The sequence below is a fragment of the Eubalaena glacialis genome, chromosome 4, assembly GCF_028564815.1.
Source record: "Eubalaena glacialis isolate mEubGla1 chromosome 4, mEubGla1.1.hap2.+ XY, whole genome shotgun sequence".
In the NCBI taxonomy this organism is placed as follows: domain Eukaryota; kingdom Metazoa; phylum Chordata; class Mammalia; order Artiodactyla; family Balaenidae; genus Eubalaena; species Eubalaena glacialis.
In genome coordinates, this window is record NC_083719.1 from 22,311,448 (window position 1) to 22,324,967 (window position 13,520).

The 13,520-nt window shown below is 32.7% G+C and overlaps 1 protein-coding gene across 2 annotated transcripts in view; it reads right to left on the bottom strand.

Annotated features, from left to right (window-relative positions):
• Positions 1–12,887, bottom strand: part of CDH9 (cadherin 9) — an 82,409-nt gene extending 69,522 nt beyond the window's left edge. Inside the window, exon 1 of one of the 2 annotated variants that reach the window (XM_061187678.1) lies at positions 12,672–12,887. In XM_061187678.1, the coding sequence (XP_061043661.1) occupies positions 12,672–12,887 (216 nt within the window). The remainder of the gene's footprint in view (positions 1–12,671) is intronic. The other variant, XM_061187679.1, reaches the window with a different exon arrangement.
• Between the last annotated feature and the right edge of the window lie 633 nt (positions 12,888–13,520).

The window sequence follows — 13,520 nt, forward strand, 5'->3', positions numbered from 1 at the left end:
GAGGGAGAGGACTCAAATCAATAAAATTAGAAATGAAAAAGGAAAACTTACAACGGACACCGCAGAAATACAAAGCATCATAAAAGACTACTGCAAGCAACTCTGTGCCAATAAATTGGACAACCTGGAAGAAATGGACAAATTCTTAGAAAGGTATAACCTTCCAAGACTGAACCAGGAAGAAAGAAAATATGAACAGACCAATCACAAGTAACAAAATTGAAACTGTGATTAAAAATCTTCCAACAAACAAAAGTCCAGGACCCGATGGGTTCACAGGTGAATTCTATCAAACATTTAGAGAAGAGCTAACACCCATCCTTCTTAAACTCTTCCAGAAAATTGTAGGGGAAGGGAAACTCCCAAACTCATTCCATGAGGCCACCATCACCCTGATACCAAAACCAGACATAGATATTACAAAAAAAGAAAATTACAGACTAGTATCACTGAAAAACATAGATGCAAAAATTCTGAACAAAATACTAACAAACAGAATCCATCAACACATTAAAAGGATCATACACCATGATCAAGTGGGATTTATCCCAGGGATTCAAGGATACTTCAACATATGCAAATCAATCAATGTGATACACCATATTAATAAATTGAAGAATAAAAACCATATGATCATCTTAATAGATGCAGAAAAAGCCTTTGAAAAAATTTAGCACCCCTTTATGATAAAAACTCTCCAGAAAGTGGGCATAGAGGGACCCTACCTCAACATAATAAAGGCCATATACAACAAACCCACAGCAAACATCATTCTCAGTGGTGAAAAACTGAAAGCATTCCTCTAAGATCAGGAATGAGACAAAGATGTCCACTCTCGCCACTATTTTGCAACATAGTTTTGGAAATCCCAGCCATGGCAATCAGAGAAGAAAAAGAAATAAAATGAATACAAATTGGAAAAGACGTAAAAATGTCACTGTTTGCAGATGACATGATACTATACATACGTAATTCTAAAGATGCCACCAGAAAACTACTAGAGCTAATCAGTGATTTTGGTAAAGTTGCAGGATACAAAGTTAATGCAAAGAAATCTCTTGCATTCCTATAGACTAACAACATAATATCAGAAAGAGAAATTAAGGGAACAATCCCATTCACCACTGCAACAAAAAAGAATAAAATACCTAGGAATAAAACTACCTAAAAGACCTGTACTCAGAAAACTATAAGACACTGATGAAAGAAATCAAAGGTAACACAACAGATGGAGGGATATACCATGTTCTTACATTGGAAGACTCAATACTGTCAAAATGACTCTAGTACCCAAAGCAATCTACAGATTAAATGCAATCCCTGTCAAATTACCAGTAGCATTTTTTACAGAACTAGGACAAAAATCTTAAAATTTGTATGAGACACAAAAGACCCCAAATAGCCAAAGCAAAATTGAGGGTAAAAAACAGAGCTGGAAGAATCAGACTCACTGACTTCAGAGTATAGTACAAAGCTACAGTAATCAAGACAATATGGTAGTGGCACAAACACAGAAATATAGATTGATGGAACAGGATAGAAAGTCCAGAGATAAACCCACGCACCTATTGTCAACTAATCTATCACAAAGGAGGCAAGGATATACAATGGAGAAAAGACAGTCTCTTCAGTAAGTGTTGCTGGGAAAACTGGACAGCTTCATGTAAAAGAATGAAATTAGAACATTCCCTAACACCATATACAAATATAAACTCAAAATGGATTAAAGACCTAAATGTAAGACCGGACACTGTAAAACTCTTAGAGGAAAACATAGGAAGAACACTCTTTGTCATAAATCACAGTAAGATCCTTTTTGACCCACCTCCTAGAGAAATGGAAATAAAAACAGAAATAAACAAATGGGACCTAATGAAACTTAAAAGCTTTTGCACAGAAAAGGAAGCCATAAAAAAGACAAAAAGACTACCCTCAGAATGGGAGAAAATATTTGCAAACGAAGCAACTGACAAAGGGTTAATCTCCAAAATATACAATCAGCTCATGCAGCTCAATATCAAAAAACAAACAACCCAATCCGAAAATGGCCCAAAGAACTAAATAGACATTTCTCCAAAGAAGATATACAGATTGCCAACAAACACATGAAAAGATGCTCAACATCACTAATCATTAGAGAAAGGCAAATCAAAACTACAATGAGGTATCACCTCACACCAGTCAGAATGGCCATCATCAAAAAATCTACAAACAATAAATGCTGGAGAGGGTGTGGAGAAAAGGGAACTGTCTTGCACTGTTAATGGGAATGTAAATTGATACAGCCACCATGGAGAACAGTATGGAGACTCCTTGAAAAACTAAAAATAGAACTACCATATGACCCAGCAATCCCACTACTGGGCATATACCCTGAGAAAACCATAATTCAAAACTGGTCATGTCACACAATGTTCATTGCAGCTCTATTTACAATAGCCAGAACATGGAAGCAACCTAGGTGTCCATCAACAGATGAATGGATAAAGAAGATGTGTTACATATATACAATGGAATATTACTCAGCCATAAAAAGAAACAAAATTGAGTTATTTGTAGTTTGGTGGATAGACCTAGAGTCTGTCATACAGAGTGAAGTAAGTCAGAAAGAGAAAAACAAATACCGTATGCTAACACATATATATGGAATCTTAAAAAACAAAACAATGTTTCTGATGTACCTAGTGGCAGAAGAAGAATAAAGACACAGACGTAGAGAATGGACTTGAGGACACGGGGAGGGGGAAGGGTAAGCTGGGACGAAGTAAGAGAGTAGCTTTGACATATATACACTACCAAATGTAAAATAGATAGCTAATGGGAAGCAGCTACATAGCACAGGGAGATCAGCTCGGTGCTTTGTGACCACCTAGAGGGGTGGGATAGGGAGGGTGGGAGGGAGACGCAAGAGGTAGGGGAAATGGGGATATACGTATACATATAGCTGATTCACTTTGTTATACAGCAGAGGGTAACACACCATTGTAAAGCAATTATACTCCAATAAAGATGTTAAAATTTTTTTTTTAAGTTAAAAAAAGTTTATATTTTTATCTATCTTTGAAGTGATACCTAATAATGAGATGGGGCTTTAAGATTAATTACTCGATGTGCTTTCCATATTAGTTCTATACTATGACTTCAGTTAATGGCCTAAGAAATTGGAAAACCTAAGTTACTAAGTTCAGTGTAGCCTGTGGAAAGTCCTGCTAGATATCTGATTACATAATTACATCACTTGCTTTTGTACTTTAGCTTGCAGTCACCTTTATGGCCTCTATTTTAGTTTGTATTCTTTACTTCAAAGTTTCCTTGAAGATTAGCAGTGCAAATCATATTAACTATTGATATACATTTGAGACTGAATTTAAATTTATCACAAACATATAACTGTAAAACAATATCCAATTGCAACTCCTTCCATGACCAAGGCTTTTCAAGTAATTCTAACAGCAACACCAACAGCAAAAAGTTTCACTGATTTGAGTGTCTGTCTCTCTACCATAATATATCTTCAGAAACATGTGTTAATAAATATTTCTTTGTATGGACTTTCATTTTTGTACTGTGATTTCATTTTCTGCTTTAATATCATGAATGAATTTAAGGTTAAAACAGTGTTTATAATGCATCTTTACTTTTTAAATCACATTAAAAATTAACAAAGTAACATGTATTGTTTATAATATTTAATGTGGCTCAATTTTACCAACTTATTTTGCATAATATATTTTAAGACAGTTTTTCCCTCTTCTGCTCCATTTTGTTAAAATCACGTCTTGATGTTAAAAAAAGGCCATCTTTAATGAGCAAAATAATGATTTTTGTACTTATGAAAATTAATAAGTAAAACATCATGATATGTGATATTTCTTTCCTTTTGCAAAACTCCATTAAAGCAGTTCAGTGAGTTTGGAAGCCATCCGCCTGTTCATTTTCACTTCTATCTTGTGCTTAATCAGTGCAGTGATTATAATAGTGATGATAACATCACACTCCTGTGCTCAAAAACCTAGATTACTTTTCAACATTGAATTGAGTGCTAATAAATGCCAGACACTGAACTAGGGGGGAAAATCTATATTTTCAAAGAATAAGCCAGTCTCAATGGACATAACGGAAGTATTTTTACAAAATGTTCTTTATTTTATATAACCCTGTTATGTACACAGTAGAAGAGTAGATAGTTCAAAACAGGCAGGCTAACTAGTGACACCTGACTTCTGCCCTCATGCTCTCACTGATGTACTGGTAGATTGAGTGGTGGTGTTCAAAACTGCCCTGGAAAGAAGGGACATCTATCATTGTTCTCACTGGGCATTTGAGATAAGAATGGAAAAGCAGAAATGTGACTCTAAAATATGCTTGCTGGTCCAGACAAGAAGTGAATAGAAAACATTTACAAATGGCCACAGCAAATTTCCATTTGAAGGTCTGAGTTCTTTGCCAGGAAGAAAACAGTGAGCCATCATGTTTCTTAACATGCCAGAGAACCTTAAAATACCAAGGATCGTATTGTTTAGAGTAACATATCACAGTAAGGAACTAACTCACACTACCACTTATGATATAAAACACTCTGAAAGTCCTACCTAATATAATAAACCATGAAACAGAAATAATAAGTATACCTTTGGGGAAAAAAATAGAGCTTATTTTGACTTAGCACATTTGAAACATTTTTAAATCTTACAATATTATAATAAGCCTTACTGATTCATGAAATGTGCATAGTCACATCATGATGTGTTTTCTCAAAAGCAATTTTGATATTTAGGTTTTTATCCTCACAGGTAATTTCACCGGACAAATATATCCACTGAGAATAATTATGAAAGCATGACCCAAACAAAGGATATACAGACAGACAAAACTGCTTGATGACACGGAACACCAATCAAAAGAGGCGGTGTTGCAAAGCCTATGACCTTGAGTTAAATTTTTGTGGCCTAATATCATTACCAGACTTTTCCTCTAAGGGTACTTTCCAGATACAGTTAGGAACATATAATTAGAGCCCAAGCAGGAAGAAGCAGTATTACTGGGCTGAGGAGACACTGATTGGAGTTTGGGTTTGCCAGGGTAGATAGAAACTGGAGAGCACAATCTTAGGGAGGAGAGGGTCACAGAGAATGGAACCCTCAAGTCTCCGTCAACATCTCCAGGTTGATGTCTAAACTTCACATGCACAATATCTGACTCCAGGAAACTTAGTAGAAAATGTCAGCAAGAAGGCTAAGCAGTTGTGGATTTCATCAGCAGGAAACAGAAATTAGAGTTCAATCTTGCCAAGTTATTGTGGGTTTGCAACTACTCCTATAGAGCTCAGAAAGAGACAAGTCCTAGAAGTAATGACAAAACTGAAATGGTTCAGCCACAATATAAAATCTGTATAAATAAAAAGAGTGATAAAACAAAATGGGTGAGATGTTGATAATTGGTAAATCTTGCTGAATGCTGTATAGTTCTTTGTACAATTTGAACGACCCTCAGAATGTTTGAAATTAATTCAAAATAAAAGAAATACACGGGGATATTGATTATGATGGCATTTAATCTTTAGATTATTTTTTAATCTTCTAATCCCTAAGCATATTGTATTTCTCCATTTTGGTCTCCTTTAATGTTTCTAGCATTCATAGTTCAACTTGAATTCATGAGAGTTCCAGCTTGTTCATATCACATTCACTTGGGATTTTCTGTCTTTTTACTCTTGGTCTTTCTGGTGTTTGAGTGGTTTAAATCTACATGTCCATGCTGTTTATTAATTTTGTAGAACTGGCCACAAAAATAAAATGATCGTACATTTTAAAATTTAGTGAAAAAAGATCTGCTGGTCTAAGAAGGCCAGTGAATACCAAGCAGGATTAATAAAACACATTTAGGTATCAAAGTAAGATACTTGCTAAGACAAACTGTTGAGAGCCGATGATATAGGCAGAACTTTAAAAGCAACCAGAGACAAATACTCATTATATACAGAGCAACAATGGTAAGAATAATGACTGACTTATTAAAAGTAATAGAATCCACAATGCAATGTAACAAAAATTTAAAGTGCTGAAAGGAAAAAAAAAAAAAACTGTCAAATCAGTATGTATTTCTATAACCAATTAAAATATTTTTCAAAATTAAAAGTCAAATAGTGATATTTTCAGATTAAAAAGAGCTAAGAAAATTTGCTTCCAGCAAACTCACACTACAAGTAATGCTAAAGGAAGTCTTCAGTTTGAAGGGAAATGATAGCATACAGAAATTAAGATGTACATGAAAGAATGAAAAGCATGACTGGAAGTGGTAATCATGTAATATAACATAATATTTTTTTAAATTTTTTGCTTTTAAATAAATAATAAAATGCCTAAATAATAAACATTAGCAATGTATGATGCACTTTATTAATATATACGGAAGGAAAATATATGACAAAAATAGAATGAAGTCCTACAGGCAAGAGAAATTATATTGTTGAAAGATGACTGTAATAATTGTAAACATGTTATAAACAATTATAAAATATATAATGTTAATTCAATTCACAGTATAATAGGTTAAGGATGAATTATAAAGGACATAAATTCAGATATTTAAAAAATATGCAATTAACAAAAAAGATGGTAGGAAAGCAGAAACAAAGGTATGAAAATAAATGGGGCAAAAGAAAATAAGAAAATGGCAGACTCAAATCCAAGTATATCAATAATTGCATTTTATATGAATGGACTTAACATTCCAATTAAATGTTAAAGATTATCAGACTGGATAAAAAAGCGTAAACCAACCCTGAGCTGTTTACAAGAGCTGCATTTTTACTATAATTACACAGAAAGACTGAAAACAAAAGGATGGAAAAAGATAAACAACAAAAACACAAACATAAGTGAGTTGGCATGGATAAATTTGGATCAGGCAAAGTACACTTCAAGCAAGTAGTATTATCAAAGATAAAGGTGATGTTTCTTAATAATGAAACATCAATTAATCAGAAACATAAAAGATAATTGGCCATGCACCTAATACTTGCATAGAAATAAATGAAAAAATCAACAAATGTAAGAAGAGAACTTTTTAAATGGAACTGTTTAATATTCTTCTAACAGTAAGAATTGGAAAAAGGAGATACACAAATTGTAATGACAGAGAACTGAACAATACCATCATCATCTTTACCTAAGATTGCAGAATACTATACCCTGTAACTAAGCAATACACAGTTTTTTCAAGTATTAAGACACATTTACCAAAATAGTTTTTAAAATGAAGTTTTTTTCTAAAACCAATAACACACAATAGCAACAAATCTTGATTGTATTCATAGAGGAAAAATAGAATATACACTGGGGGAGAATGTAATTTTAATTTAAAAAAAAAACTTTTGTTGTTAGAAAGTACCGAGAGAGTTGAAACTTTCACAAAATAACAACACACAAACATATCACTTCCCACTGTAGGAGAAGAAGGCCTCTTTCCCCTTAGATTTGCCAAGTTACTTATTCATTAACCTTGAACCCTTGTTTTTGCCTCTATTTTTTAATGTATAGTTCTAACTATGATGATTTATAGCAATCACATCACTAGGAAATTCTGGCTGAGAAATAGAATATTTACTGAGGAAATTCCACTAATTATAAATTTAATAGCATATCTAGAGTGACCACAATTACTTTATGATTTAAATCAGTGTAAAGAAGGCTGGACAATTTTTAGAATAACTTTCTAACACCTTTCCCATGAACACCACCAGCATAGCTATAAGACCCTTAACGTGAGTTATTAGGATTTATTGTGGACAAATTACAAAATGTTTGCACGAGGAAAGTTTGAATATTTGTGATTATCTGGTAAAAATGTCTGTGTTCACTGGAATAGGGAAATATGGCAGTTCCTAAATTACCAAATAAACAAACATTATTAATTTAGAGAATGATTCCAGTTTAGGTGAAAGTTTAGGTATTAGGAATTCAGTCCATTGGGTAAGAAAAACAATGAGACTAAATTGAGACTTCTATTGGGTCTTTCTCCTAGCAGGCCAGCAATAATAGCATTTTGCTTACTGTAGATAGAGAATTTCCTATCTACAATAAGCTATTTCTGTCTATTTCGAAGATAAGGACCAGTTCATCTTATTGACTCCTATTTTTAGGACTCAGCATAGTGTCCCACATTGTAGGTGTTCAGTTTTTCAAGCTAATTGAACAGTAATGCACAGGGTTAACATCCACATTAAAATAAAGTGATAAATTTACAAATAAATATCCAACATACAAATATCCTATGTTGTTGAAACATAGGATAGTTTACATAGTCGTATGTAAATGACTTTACATTTATACATAGTCGTATAAATTTTCTGAAATGCAATTGACTAATATACATCCAGAACCTTAAACTCATTCATATCTTTGATTCTGCGAAATTCACTTTCAATAATTTATCCTAAATAAAGATAATATTTTTTGAATTTTTGAATTCTATTTTATTTATTTTTTTATACAGCATGTTCTTATTAGTTATCCATTTTATACATATTAGTGTATATATGTCAATCCCAATCTCCCAGTTCATCCTAAAGATAATTTAAAACACACTAAAAATTATCAGGTACAAAATTTTTATCCCAGAGAGACGTGAGTGTGTGTGTGTGTGTGTGTGTGTGCGCGCACATGCACGTATAAAACCAGACAGTCTAAATAGAACATTTGGAAATTTTTTAAATGATTATGATTGTGTATATGACATAATATGACATGACTAATATTGACATTTTAACAATATCCAAAAACACAACATTGAATGAGAAAGGCAATAATAAAATATTCATAAACAATAGAAAATCAAGAATGTTAAGAAAATATAACTAGTAAATAAGTAGAAATATGTAAACAATTTACCTTGTCTTGGTATGCTTATAGTTATCTTTGATTTTTTAAATTAATTTTTAATTTTCTAGACCTGTTTTTTTGTAGGTAGCACAAATTCCTTTTATGATAATGATAATAATGATAATTATTACTAATAATTATAATTAATGATGCTTGTGCTTAAATACTTTCCCCTGTCGCTCTCCCTGTACCCTCCTGAAGAATCTACTACTTCTATTTCTTTCTTTTTTCTTTTGTTTTCTTCTTTTTTTAACACTGATGAGTATGTAAGGGTGCATTTGATCCTCTGAAAGTTTGGAAGTAGAGGAAGAGAATGTTGGAGTATTGAAACAGTTCAAAAGCAGCGAAATAGGTGGAAGATATCAGGAAAAATCACACATATAATTGGCAATCATACTAATAAACATTTTCTACCACATTCTAATATTTTTTGAACGGTTTTTTACTTATATTCCAGAAAAAATATGCTCACTAATATATTTTAAATGAAAATTTTTCTAGAAGTAGTTATAATTCCTGATTCCATCAGCACTTATTTAACTTTTAATTCTAAATACCTGTGGTAGTTATTTTGGAGTGAAATGATTCTAAACTGTATGTGCTGTTTTGAGGTCCTAGAGCAAAATGGGAGGGGCTTAGTTACAATTAGGGCCCTCGAGTATAACAGAAATATAGAAAGGGAATCAACTTTGGTGTAACATGTGTCAAGAACAGGAAATATATTTCTTTTAATTTTGCTCTTTCTGTGCTTTATAGTGTCGATCTCTCAGGACCCAGATTAATAAATACTCAGTAAAGATCTATTGAGATATCAACTAAATATTAATTTTGAGTAAATATATTATGTCAAATATTTTGAGAAAGAAAAATACCTTAAATCTAACACTAATTCAAATCCCAAATGTCACAGATTCTAGGAGATAAATTACTAGACCAAGATAATTGAAATTGTGCCATAAATAAGGTTTTGATAGATGATTTCATAACTTTGAGAGGAAATTCTAGCTGGGGAGAATGAAGATGGGCTTTATGTAGGAGGATGTACTTGATGTAGGACTTAAAGCAAAGAGAAGAGATGAGATTATGGAAAAGGATGTTAGATACTCTGTGGAAAAGGGCCTGTGAACATGATCAGATAGAGGTCAAGTATTTGGAAAAGGAAAGCTTTCACTTTTTTAGGAGCCAAGGCTACCTAATTATGGGAATATAGAACATAGGCAGGAATACACAATGATACTGAACACTGAAATCTACCTAAGTAAATTTAGGTTATTTTTCTATATACATTTTGTCCAAGAGATTGATATCATTCAAGAAACAGTGTGTAATATATTTTTGAGAATTAAAAATTAAAGTCAAGTGAAAAGACTATATTTAGTGTGCTGATGCAATGGTGCAGAGATGTGGTATTACAGTACTGGCAGTGAGGGGATTGGCAGTAAGAATGAAATGATAGCACTCTATTGTAAAAGTAGATTTTGTAGAATTCAGTATGAAATAAGCTTTTGTAGACTGTCCTGAGCACCTAGCTTTAATGCTTAATATTTTTCTCATATGTTCTTAGTTTTAAACAATGAAACTGTAAAGAGTGTTTTGGGATACAATGTGCCCATAAAGCAGCTGGTACATGTACTGCACCATAAGTAATGACATTCTAAAACCTTTATAAAGATCATTTATTTAGATTCTGAAAAACACTATAATGTGCTATAAAAATTTATTAAATATCCTTCAGGAAATTTCAGACTTTATTTCTGTCTCTGTACAAATCATACTGCCATACTCTAAAAGCCTAAGAGAAAATCGCCTATCCAAGAACATCATTTTATATATGCTTGGGGAAAATATCCATATTTAGTGCACACATTAACATATGAAAGTGCAAGAGAGAGAGTCATCCCACCGTTTGATACTCAGTCGAATATAAACCAGACTCCTAACGATTTGACAGCTGGTGTTTCTGTTTCTCATCATTTTAGTTAACACCTACACCAGTAGTATCCAGTTGTAACCAAGAGTTTCATGAATGTTAGAATTCCCTTCCAGTTCAGAATTCTATGATTATACTTTGGATAATTTCAGCTATGGAATAGTAAACGTTTTGGAATTAAAACTATGAAAAAATGAGAGCTAATTCTGTAAAAAAGATACCTTATTGAATTTAAATGGTGACTATTTATAGGCAGTTCGACAATTACACTTAGCAAATCAAGTACAAATACATATCTCTGGGACTTCCCTCGCGGTCCAGTGGTTAAGATTCTGTGCTTTCAAAGCAGGGGGCGCAGGTTTGATCCCTGGTCAGGGAACTAAGATCCCACATGCCGCGCGGAGCGGCCAAATAATTTTAAAAAAATACATATCTTTTAACTAAAATGTATTGGTCAATTAAGTTGATATTTCAGAATTATTGTATGAATACTGTTTCCTTTAGAAATAATAAATACTATCTCCTTAAGTTTATCTCTTCATGCAATAAATATGTTTTAACAACCAGATATTAAAATACTTAAATCTGCTCAGTTCTCAATAATTATAAACAAGTGAGCAATTGATTATTAATCCATGATAGCTATGGATTTTTCAAGATCTAGATCTAATGTGTAAAAAATCAATTGCATATGAAGTTTCTCTAACAGAATAGTAGGAGACTTTGCTATGCTTCTTGTTAAATTTAATTCTTCTCTTGAGCAGTATTCTATTCTGCCCAAGTAATTCAGTCACATGTGTCTATTCAAATTACAGTGAAACTACATGGCAATTGTTATTACTTTGTAATCTTCCTGAGTAAGAACCAAAGGTGTCCCTTATTATAGAAAACAGAATTAGTAAACTTCAGTTTGCATTATTGTGAAAACAAAAGTTGCTCTTAATTTCAACACTTCTGACTTTTCTCTCTTATATTGCAAACATCTGAAATGACATAAAATATTCTACAGTATTTCCTTATAAAAAATCCTCATAATTCATCCTCTTGGTCCTTTGGTACACCCTGACACTGAAAGCAAATTGATCATCCCAGATTTGTGCTCCACCCACAGTGAATTTGTACAAGATAGTTTAACACAGATTCACATCCCATGCTGTGTGTAAAAACACACATGTGTTTGGGCGTTTCATAGTAGTGGTCTAACTTCATCCCATTAGACTAACGTTTGTGTAGATGTGTGCATGTGTGTTCGCATGTGTGTTTGTGTTTCTTTTATCTTGCCATATGCAATCCTACCACCTTGGATTTATCCACGTACAATTTTTAACTTTTTTACTAGCACTTCCTATCTACAGACCCAGCTCCCTCCACAATCCTAGAAAATATCAGAAATATGGAGTTAAGAAATCTTAATGACATTTTAATTTAACTTTTTTGATAAATTATTCATCAGCAGAGACCAATACATTTTAGTAACTTTTGGTATATTGCAATTGCATTTTGCTTTGCTTCATATAACACACTGAGTTATTATTTACCCATAACTTTAAATTTCAAAGAAAGTTTTTTTTAATCGTTTAGATGCACACACATAATATTAACTCATATCTAACTGATTAATAAGGAATTAAGTCCACAAATTAGTTATTTTATTTTGAGGCTTACTATGGATACTGACCTAAACTAACTACCTGAATAAATCACATTCCCCACACTATCCTACAGAAAGAATTTACAACATGATGCCTTCTGCACATCGCCATTTGTCAAATATTTTAAAATAATCATTAGTGATGTGGAAAGCTGCTGTAAAAAAAAACTATCACTTTCAGCTTCTAGACTTATATAAAAATTCTTACCTTGCCTACATATTGTGTGTCTGTACCTGTGTACTCTTCCAACAAGAAGAATTGATTCCACATCCAGCCACGCTTGGTGCGATGTAGCGTTTTACCATCATCTTGTGTCAGACCCACTATCCTTTCACTGTTAGCTTTTTCTTGAAATGGGATAGCATCAATTGTATGAAACATACAGGTCCAGATGAATAGCGGTAGGCAATGATAAGTCCTCATTATCTGCAGCTTCAGCAGGAAATCAAATTCAATGTACTGTCTGTTTCCCCTGAAAAGTAGTGGGAGAAAAATGGTTTATTAGGTTGTGTTTCATTTTCACATAACCTGTAAACTATAAAACTTTTCTGAATGTTATTTAAATGTTATAAATAATATATCATTAATACATTATTTTTCCATGTTACATAAGTGAACTGTCATTAAAAACTCATATATCATACAGATAAGTAGGGAGACATATATAATACAAATAAATAGGAATTTAACAGCTGACTTTACTACCACTGTATTACAGCATGTAAATGTGAATATATTAGTAATTTAAATATTCATTATTTTGAAAAGATAAGCTCCATAATACACCAAAGATCATATCAAGTGTTCCTAAAGTCCTCAAGGCTAATAAAAGTAGAATATTTATTAATATATACATATATATGGATAAGAACACTGTTTTCTGTTCACAATCTACCAACTTTTACAAGCTGTTCTCCTCCTCCACCTCTTCCTCTTCTTCTCCTCCTCCTTACTCTTCTCTAATACGTTGAGATGTTGCCTCAAGGCAAATTAAATGATAACAAATATACTTTGGATTGTGTCTAGCATTACCTAGCACTGTACCATGTTGATCCT